Source organism: Podarcis liolepis (assembly GCF_965112155.1).
Source record: "Podarcis liolepis genome assembly, chromosome: 3".
Lineage (NCBI taxonomy): Eukaryota > Metazoa > Chordata > Lepidosauria > Squamata > Lacertidae > Podarcis > Podarcis liolepis.
This window is the reverse complement of record NC_139557.1, coordinates 61,166,608-61,177,170: the sequence shown is the minus strand read 5'-3', so window position 1 is coordinate 61,177,170 and position 10,563 is coordinate 61,166,608. Positions and strand designations below refer to the sequence as shown.

The following is a 10,563-nucleotide window of genomic DNA, read 5'->3' as shown; positions in this document are numbered from 1 at the left end:
CTGGAAGGTAGATCTTCCTGGGCTTCTAGTTCAAATAACAAAACACACACAAGTAGAGTTGGCAAGCCTGCCCAGCCTCAGTCTACACTAGCTGGCAATGGCTCTGTTGCGTTTCAAACATGACTCTCAAATCTGCCTGAATATGCCAGGGATTAATCTGGAGCCCCCAAAGCAAGTTCTCCATCACTAAGCTGTGGTCCCATCCCCTAGGCACAGAGGAAGATCACTGATCACCTGCAGGTCGCATAGGGAGCCACCAGCATGTGATTTCAAAAGATGGCAACAGAGCTTTCCCCCCATGGAGCATCATCATCACCTAGCAAATCATCCATCATGATGATGGACTGGGTGGGAGGGAAGGACCAGATGTTGCAGTTGTCCTTAAGGAGGACTGGCCACCAACTTTTGGGAGCTGTGAGCAAGTTCGAGGTACAGTACTTCAATAACTGAAGGTAGACACAGGACAAAGGAAGCAACGTTGCCGCAGAAACTCTGCCCCATGTTCTTGTTGATGTCTGCTTCTGGGATTCAAGACATTACCTGGATCCCATGAAAGTCTTACTGTTGAGTGATTCTGCAGGAAAAAACCTGCTGTGACTGCTCTGACTTTCAAAGTAGTCTATTTGCTTTTTTAGGATGAATCTTTGAACCACGAATTTCAAGTTCTTTGCCTGTTCTGATGCACCTTTTTCCAGCCCTCTGCATGAACTCCCCAGCTTTAGATTGGCAGCGCTTGCTTTTAGGTCAACAAACACTGTTGCTAGAAGAGCCTGCTTCTCTGCCTTGTGCAAGACTAATCCAAGGTGAATTCAGTTTGCGGAGTTTGGCAATCTGCGTTTCACAATTTTACTTCCCCATGACTGGAGCTTCAGGAACTTCTTTAAAAATCAGGTAACCGCCTAGTCTTTCTCATTTTGAGCAGCAGACGGGCAGATTCCACCAGCATGGCGATCTTCCAGCTTCACATTTGTGCTGCATTTCTGATGGGAATGATTCTCCCTTCTTCTGCCTTAGAGGATACCTTCATTGCCGCTGTCTATGAGCATGCTGTGATACTGACAGGAGACACTCCGAGAAACGTCTCTCGAGCAGAAGCCTTGGAGCTGATGAACAGAAATCTAGACATCTTAGAAGGAGCCATCAAAACAGCTGCCCAGCAGGTACTACTGCATACCAGTTAGAGCAGATCAGCAGCAGCAACATCAGGGACTAGTAAACCGGATGGTCCTCCAGATGTTTCTGGACTGCAACTCCCATCATCCCTGGCCACTGCCCATGATGCTGTCTGAGGCCAATGGGAGTTGGAGCCGAACAGTATCTGATGGGCCACAGATTCCCCCACTCTGAGTTGGATAGCAACCTTTTGATGGCAGTATTTGTCCTGGGGTTAATATGTCTGAACTGATGTCTTTTTGCAGGGTGCCCACATCATTGTGACGCCTGAGGATGCCCTTTATGGCTGGGTCTTCACCCGAGAAACTCTATATCCTTATTTGGAATATATACCAGATCCGCAAGTAGACTGGATTCCATGCAATGAGCCAAAAAGGTATTTTCTTGCTGGTTTCATGTTATTCATTAAGATAAAAACAGAAGCAGCTCCGGGGTGTAGCCTCAAAATCAGAAAATATGACTCAGATTCTTCTTTACAAACACACCTTCATTTGTTGTGGTGAAGTAATAGTGGAGTTCCCTGGTGCTTTTCAGGATATGTGCAGAATGGCAATTCCAGTACAATGTGGCATTTGTTCCTCTTTTTGGTTGCTCTCTGTTACTCCAGAGTAGGACTAGAACTAACAGTTGGAAATGGCAAGGGAATAGATTTCAGTTAAAGAAGGCTTCCTAACAGTAAGCTGTTTGGCAGTAGCACAAAGGGCTTCAGGAGGTGATGAGGAAGTTAAGCAGAGGCTTATGCAGAGGAATGCTGTCATCAGGCAAGTCCCAGCAAAGGAAGAATGGATACAAAAGCTTATGGAATATGAAGAAATGGTGAAACTTACTGGAAGAATAAGAAATCAAGATAAACTTTTTTATAAAAGAATGGAAATGGTTTATTGAATATTTACAGATAAATTGTAAACAGATTAAAAAAAAAACTGGCAGCATTATTGTAATAACCTGCAGCTACATAAGAGTATATATATATAAAGAAAATAAATAAATAAATAAATGAGTAAGTTAAGTTAATTTGGATATGCAGAAGATATTAAAAATAAATTTAAGGAACTGCAGAAAGAGGGAAGGAAATCAAGTTTTAAAATGTCAAAATGACTGTAAAATCAGTGAAATGTATATATCTGTGTGTGTATATATATATATTATATATATATATATATATATATATATATATATATATATATATATATGCAGGTTTTGGTGTCTTCGGGTGTCTTCCCGTGTAAGAGTTGGGGTGTCTAGGCGACGTTTCGACGAGGTCTCACTCGTCATCTTCAGGCTGGTGCTTTCGGCTTCTTGTTACTGGAACAGAGCAGGATCTCAGTGTTTGAGTTCCTATAAATACTGTTGAGGGGGTGTGGTGTATAGCCTCCAACGTTCTGGGCAGAGAGGAAGTTCCCAGGTTAGTGTGCCTTTTCTTCTTTTGTTCCTTAATTACTTGAGGGATATCTTGAGTGATTTCTTGAGTGATATTCTGAGTACCACTTAGGTGGGTCATTAGGTGTGGATTAGTTGCTAAAGCTTTCGTGTCTTGACCTCTTGAGCTTGTGAAGAGTTTTTCTGAGAAGATGGCTGTACTGCACTTAGTTGTGCTCTGGCTTGGCTTCGTGTATAGGGGCGAGCTGTGGTTTTGTGCCCTGTGCCAGCCAGATCTGTGTAGGGATTGCAGGGGGGTGCAGCATCCGGAGGTGCTCTTTAACATGGAACATCACCACAAGAGAATAATCATGGAAGCCATCGAGATAGAGAAACACCCTCACAACATGAACAAGCGTGACGACACGTCCCGCCTGCCAGACATCTGGAAATTAGCCCTCCCCACAAAAACCGACACCAGAACCAGAGGCACACAGAACGCCATCACCAATCAACCACACCAGACCCAAACCCAGACCCTCTCCACAGATAAATTACAGACACCATCCAGTAGCCAAACCATAGTGGCACCTCCGGATGCTGCACCCCCCTGCAATCCCTACACAGATCTGGCTGGCACAGGGCACAAAACCACAGCTCGCCCCTATACACGAAGCCAAGCCAGAGCACAACTAAGTGCAGTACAGCCATCTTCTCAGAAAAACTCTTCACAAGCTCAAGAGGTCAAGACACGAAAGCTTTAGCAACTAATCCACACCTAATGACCCACCTAAGTGGTACTCAGAATATCACTCAAGAAATCACTCAAGATATCCCTCAAGTAATTAAGGAACAAAAGAAGAAAAGGCACACTAACCTGGGAACTTCCTCTCTGCCCAGAACGTTGGAGGCTATACACCACACCCCCTCAACAGTATTTATAGGAACTCAAACACTGAGATCCTGCTCTGTTCCAGTAACAAGAAGCCGAAAGCACCAGCCTGAAGATGACGAGTGAGACCTCGTCGAAACGTCGCCTAGACACCCCAACTCTTACACGGGAAGACACCCGAAGACACCAAAACCTGCATTCCTGTACCCGTGAAAATCTACGAAAGCATATATATATATATATATATATATATATATATATATATATATATATATGGAATGCTGTCCTCAGGCAAGGGCGTAGGCTGGGTGGCTTCTTGGATCCCTTCCAACTCTATGATTCTAAGTTCGCATGCTTTTATTTATTTAACAAAACTTATTTATACTGCTGGATTGTAAAAACCCTCTAAACAGTTTACAAAGAGATAAGATGAAACATTGCGGATTATAGATTTTAAACAGTTTTTAACAGGTTTTTTTTCAAAATATATGAACAATGATTAGAATCAACAGTAGCTAAACACACACGAGACATTTACATTAAACAAAAGTATATTAAACAGGTGCCAAAAAGTGTACAGGGAAAGTGTCTGCCTGCTGAAGTCAATTGGTATGGGATTCCAAATAAGAAGATAAACACCAGTTTGAAAATTCATATAAGCATTCTATATGCCTGGATAGGCTTTCTGAATTAAAATATATATTAAGCAGGCAGCAAAAAGTACAGTGATGACACCTGCCTAAAAGATTTATTGCTTATCCATGAAAAAATGAGTATAATGTACATGCAACAGTGCAAGTTCTGCAAGTCAAAGCAGTTGTGTGGGCAGATACAAGGTGGGGCAATCCTGCAAATAAACAGACTCTAAGGTGTTACGGATTTTATATGCCAATAGTGACACTTTGAATTTGGCCTGGTGACAAATGGGCAACCGGGGCAGAGATGCACCATTTTGCGCCAGCTGCAGTGTCCAGATCAAGCACAAGGGAAGCCCGACACAGAGTGGATTCCTGTAATCCAGTCTTGAAGTCAGCAGTGTCCCAGCTTCCGTGACCACGCTCTCCAGTTCAGGAACAATTGCAGATGATGCAACAATCACAGCTGATAAAAGCTCTTTCTAGCCACTGACGTTACCTGGGCCTCCAGTGACAGAGCTGGACCCAGAAACACCCTCACGCTGCTCGTGTTGAGGGTACTAAAATAAAGGAACTCTTTTCGGATTGCTCTCTTACATTTTATTTGAGCGGTGTTGCAGTTCACAAGTTGTGATAGTGACCTAATTGGGGCAGCCGCCACTTAAAAGGAATTCTCAGTGAAAGCTGGAGATGCATCCATCTACCTACGGGAATCCATGTCATTTGATTTTAAAAAATACTTACCAGATCCCATTAAAGCTGGGATCTGGTTCCTAGGAATAGTGATCAAAAAGCACACTATACTTAACCATGAACCTAGTAAATTTGCTTCTAAGTAAACACATTGGGACGCGGGTGGCGCTGTGGGTAACACCTCAGTGCCTAGGGCTTGCCGATCGCATGGTCGGAGGTTCGAATCCCTGCAGCGGGGTGAGCTCCCGTCATTCAGTCCCAGCTCCTGCCCACCTAGCAGTTCGAAAGCACTCTTAAGTGCAAGTAGATAAATAGGGACCGCTTTCTAGCGGGGAGGTAAACAGTGTTTCTGTGTGCTGCGCTGGTGCCGGCTCACCAGAGCAGCTTCGTCACGCTGGCCACATGACCCGGAAGTGTCTCTGGACAGCGCTGGCCCCCGGCCTCTTAAGTGAGATGGGCACACAACCCTAGAGTCGGAGACGACTGGCCCGTACGGGCAGGGGTACCTTTACCTTTAAACACATTTAGGAGCAGATATCAGATTACCTACAGTGGGCAAACAAAACAAAACCCAAAATTCTAGACTTCTGTAAGTATTGTACCTGATTCAATTTAGAAGTACTGTAATGCAGAGTCGGCCACGGCTGGACCTAATGGCCAGGGGTCCCTTCACCTTTAATGCATCTGTTTGCTCAATTGTCTGCCACGAGGTGGCAGCAAAGGGACACCTTTTCCACATGTCCTGTGAGATTTTCCTTAGTCATTCACGGGACTTCCCTGCTTAGTGGATCTTGGTTCTCTATAAAAGAGAAATTCAGTCATGTGCTGATTCACTCCTAGTGAATTATTTAGCAATGATACTAAACAGAAAAACAAAACTGTCATTGTATAAATGGCCTGATTCATGTCTGCCAAATAAACTTTGCAGGAAGTATTTCTTTTAACAAATTTACTTGGTTAAAAATAGCACGTTGAAACAGTATTCCTTTTTAAAAACAACAGTTTAGAATGCAGTCCTGTGCACCCTTACTTGAGATTAAATGCTGCAAACTCACTGAGACTTACTTCTGTGTAGGCATGCGTAGGACTGCATTACCTGAAACTTATAATTCAAACTAAGTTGCATTAGTGCAAAATTACATGTAAATGTTTAATCATTTGCTGATAAATGCCGCAAAGGTAGTTGGCAGGTGGCTTAAATTATATTGAAGTTTTAGCAGCCTGTTGGCAAGATTGTAGACAATGGCCTAGTAACAGGTAATAATGTTAGGAAGATGCAAAGGCTGCTCCTGGTTTCAAAAAACTGTTCTTTGCTCAGGGTGCTATATTAGAAGACCTATAGAAAAATAAATTAAAGAGGACAGATTATGCATGATCACAGAATTACCTTGAGGACAGGTGTCGAAAGAGCACCATGGATCCTCTGAGCCAAACCTAAAGCATTATTAAAAAACACCACTCAACTGCCTTAAAACAATAATATGCATTGTAAAAATTATTAGTGGAGAGACAAAGCTTCTCCTCGTAAAATAAGTTGCTATATTTCCCAGGTCTTCTCTGCTTACATCATTCATTCTCATAGTATAGTCCTTCTATAAATTAAGATAATGAATTAATTAGCATGATGAGCATGAAGGAAGCTGATAAGCCCAGACTTGCAAGTTGGACAGAAGAGAGTATTTGTACTGGATAATCCAGGCTGTTCTTGATAAGACTTCTGCTGGTGCCCAGTTACATCCATATGCTTAGCACCAGGTTCAATCACAGTCTGCACTGTATTCCGTGACTCTTTTTACTCTCTCTGCACTTACTGGTATATTACCAACGTGTCCTGCCTACACTGCCCACATGCTGCAGAAGGTGGATGGATCATATGGGAAGGTTATACTTGCATATGAATACAGTCATACCTTGGATCTTGAATGCCTAGACTCCCGAACAAATCGGCTCCCAAACGATTGAAACCCGGAAGTTTTGGAATGATTTTTGGAAGCTGAACATCCGATGGAGCTTCCGTGGCTTCCGATTGGCTGCAGGAGCTTCCTGCAACCAATCAGAAGCCATGTTTTGGTTTTTGAACTTTTTGGAAGTCGAACGGACTTCTGGAATGGATTCTGTTCATCTTCCCAGGTACAACTATATGGGCATAGGTATCACTTTACACCAAGAAGGCTACATGCAGTGGAAGAACATGCACAGGCCTCAATCTTGGGCCTGTGCTGCTTTCAAAATAGAGCCAGTGTGAACCAACTCAGAGACAACTTGCTTGGTTTTTTTAAAAATCTTATACCTGTCTTTGCCACTGTAATATAAACAGAAATGCGACACCGTTTTATTGCTGCTTTAAGATATCCTTGATCTTTTCTCTAGTCACTTCAAGATCTTTTCCCACTCACTCCATCTCCATCCCTGGACAAGATCTTTCCAAAGCAACATTTCCCAATCTGGTGCCCTCCAGATGTTTTGGACTACAATTCCCATCAGCCACTGCTAGTATGGCTGGTCATTTTGAGGGCACCAGGTTGGAGAAGGCTGATCTAAAGCCATGAACCAACTTCTTTTTTTCTTTCCCCTGCCTGGTAAGAACGGTCTTAATTAGACCTGAAACCGTGCGTTCTTATTTTAATCTGCCACATTCTGAACTGATAGGGTTCACAAATGATCAGAATTAAAGTGGCCTCTCCCCATTTTAATAGACTTTGTATCGATGATTGACTTCTTCCTTTCAACATTAGGTTTGGGTCGAATCCAATACAGGGAAGACTCAGCTGCATAGCAAAGGAGAACTCCATCTATGTGGTTGCCAACATGGGGGACAAGAAGCCATGCAACCGCAGTGACCCCCAGTGCCCGAGTGACGGTCGCTATCAGTACAATACAGACGTTGTTTACGATACGGAAGGGAAATTTGTGGCACGTTACCACAAGGTAAGCACTCTTCTTCGTTTTGGTTCAGATGTTGCTGGACGCCATCAGGCCCAGTCAGTTTGGCCAATGGTCAGAGACTATGGGAGTTTGTGCTCTGGGGGGCTGCAGGTTCTCCATTTGCTATAGAAAGCACAGTAATGCACCCTAGAGTTGACACCAGGCATAGGAAAACTCAGCCCTCCAGTTATTTTGGGACTACAACTCCCATCATCCCTGACCACTGGTCCTGTTAGCTAGTGATGAGGGAGTTCTAGTCCCAAAACATCTGGAGGGCCGAGTTTGCCTATGCCTGGTCTACACAAAACAGATAGTAATGCAAATTAATATACGTAGCTCAATTTGAATTAGAAGAAAAAGGAGCCCCCATTTCTCCCACCCAAATAAGAGATAGGTATGCACTCATGTGGAGCAGCCAGAGAAGCTGCACCAGTATGCATGGATGTGTCTCATTGAAAGAGAAACCACAATATTTGAGATGTTTGCTGTAAGGACTTTACTTGTAGATGGTTTTCACAAGATAATCCAGGTCTTGTAAGTGTGCTGAAAAACAGAGGCAACACCACCAACTTCTAGGAGAATAACTGTAGGTCAGTAGTAGACTATCCTCTTTGCACACAGAAGGTCCCAGTTTCAGTCCTGGCATCTTCAGGTAGAGCTGGGAATGTCTCCTACCTGAAATCCTGGAAAGCCACTGCCCGTCAGTGAAGACAAGAGTAGGCAACACAGGCCCTCCAGAAAGTAGCAGACAGTATCTTCTGTCATCCTTGACATTATCCTGGCTGGCTGGGGCTGATGGCCTTTGAAGGGCACCTTGTTGGTTTCCCTGGTCTAGACAATATTGAGCTCAATGTTCTGTCTTGGTGTAAGACAGCTTCTTATGTTCCTAATACTATTTTTCCTGTCTCCACGAGGGGCTTTTCTTCCAATAATATCTGTATATATTTTCTGTCTTATAAACAGTACAACCTTTTCGCTTCTGAAGTATACTTTAATTACGCCAAGGACCCACAGTTTGTCACCCTCAACACCTCCTTTGGGAAGCTTGGCCTTATGACTTGTGCTGACGTTCTGAATTATCGTGAACCTGCCATCTCGCTGGTGGAGAAGTACAAGGTGGACACCATCCTCTTCCCAACTGCTTGGCAGAATGGCCTGCCGCTCTTGTCTGCTGTTGAGTTCTACTCAGCCTGGGCAATGGGGATGCGTGTCAACTTCCTTGCTGCTAATATAAACAAGCCCACCTTGGACATTACTGGTAAAGTGCTACCTTGAATAATTTCAGCGTAGATATAGATCTGGCAATTTGAGTGTGGGAAAGAGCACAGAGGGGGGAAAGGATTAACCTATTAATTGCTATTTTAAAAATGTGATTTCCTTCAGAGATCAGCCTTATAAAATAATGATGGCAAACTGTGGCCCTCCAGATGTTGCTGGACTATAGCTCCCATTGACCATGGTGCCTGGGGCTGATGGGAGTTGGAATCCACTAGCATCTGCTACCAGTGCTAAAGTTGCAGTTATGAACTCTCTACCAGCCTCTTTCAAGACGGGCGATGAGCGCACAATGATATTCTGCAGGCAACACATTATTTGCATTAATACATTATTTGTCTTCACATGCCCAATACATTTTGCAGCTTGAGGCAAATGACAAAACGGTATGGGCCAATTCCACCTACAGAAGCAGCTGGATTTTACTTCAGCACTGGCAAAGGGACAGCACCCTCCACTGTTTGTGTGTGTGTGTGTGTGTGTGTGTGTGTGTGTGTGTGTTGCATGATTCTCTCTCTCCCCAGGTCCTAGTCCGACACACTCACCACGACACCCCATGGGCTTTGAGGGTAACATGCTAACTTAGGGGGTTGCACACAGCTCTATTCTAAGTAGAAGAGAACATGTGGGGACTAAGGCCAGTTCCCAGGATCTGTTGCCTACCTTGCTTTGTCTAATGAGATGCATTCCCTGCTGAAGCTATTTGTGTGGGGGACCTTTGCCTTTCCAGATGTTGCTGAACTACACATCCCATAATCCCTGGCCATTGGCCGTGCTTGCTAGGATTGATAGGAACTGTAGTTCAGCAATTACCCACACCTGCTCTTGTCACTACCCACCATTTGCCCTATGCATTAGCTTCTAGCCCCAAATCAGTGAATTGAGAGTCTGCTCTACTTCCCTTTACCATTGCTGTTAGTACTCCATTCATTTGGGTAAAGGAATGGAATAGTAAAACTTATGCCTCACCCCAGTGTCTTTTGCCATCCACAGGGAGTGGTATCTTTACACCTGAAGGAGCCAAGGTGTATCACTTTGACATGAAAACGCAGACTGGAAAACTCCTGGTTGCAGAAATCAATGCTCGCCCCCGTCTTTCCCCTACATACCCTCCTGCTGTCAACTGGAGCTTATATGCTTCAAATATCAAGCATTTCCCCGCAAGCCCAGTGTTTACTGCAAGCTTCTATTTTGATAATTTCACCTTCACTGAACTCTCTCGAGAAGCTGGAAACCACACCGTCTGTCAAAAGGGCCTCTGCTGCCACTTGAGCTACAAGATGGCAGAGAAGCGAGAGGATGAGGTTTACGCATTCGGCGCCTTTGATGGGCTTCATGTGATCGAAGGGGAATATTATCTGCAGGTAAAGGGTTTTGTGGGGTAGGGTGAGCAGGCCATGTAGAAGGGAAATGCCCTACCAGTGGGAGTGGTGGAGAATGTGGCTCAGTCCTCATTTAAAGGCAAACCTACCCAGCTCAGAACAATATGTGAACCAAAACACAGCCATCATTTTAAATGGCACATTCCTGAATTTTGCACTGCACTTCTCCGGCCAAGTAATATGTCCAGCCAAGAGGAATATATTCTAGTAACATGTGCATAAAAATGCA

The 10,563-nt window shown here is 44.0% G+C and overlaps 1 protein-coding gene across 1 annotated transcript in view; it reads left to right on the top strand.

Annotated features, from left to right (window-relative positions):
- Positions 1-919: 919 nt before the first annotated feature.
- The window catches only part of LOC310702448 (uncharacterized protein), a 28,755-nt gene continuing 19,111 nt past the window's right edge, over positions 920-10,563 (top strand). The window contains exons 1-5 of the mRNA XM_083493931.1: positions 920-1,160; positions 1,419-1,549; positions 7,488-7,680; positions 8,641-8,935; positions 9,946-10,316. Coding sequence (XP_083350057.1) covers positions 945-1,160; positions 1,419-1,549; positions 7,488-7,680; positions 8,641-8,935; positions 9,946-10,316 — 1,206 coding nt within the window. The 5' untranslated portion in view covers positions 920-944. The remainder of the gene's footprint in view (positions 1,161-1,418; positions 1,550-7,487; positions 7,681-8,640; positions 8,936-9,945; positions 10,317-10,563) is intronic.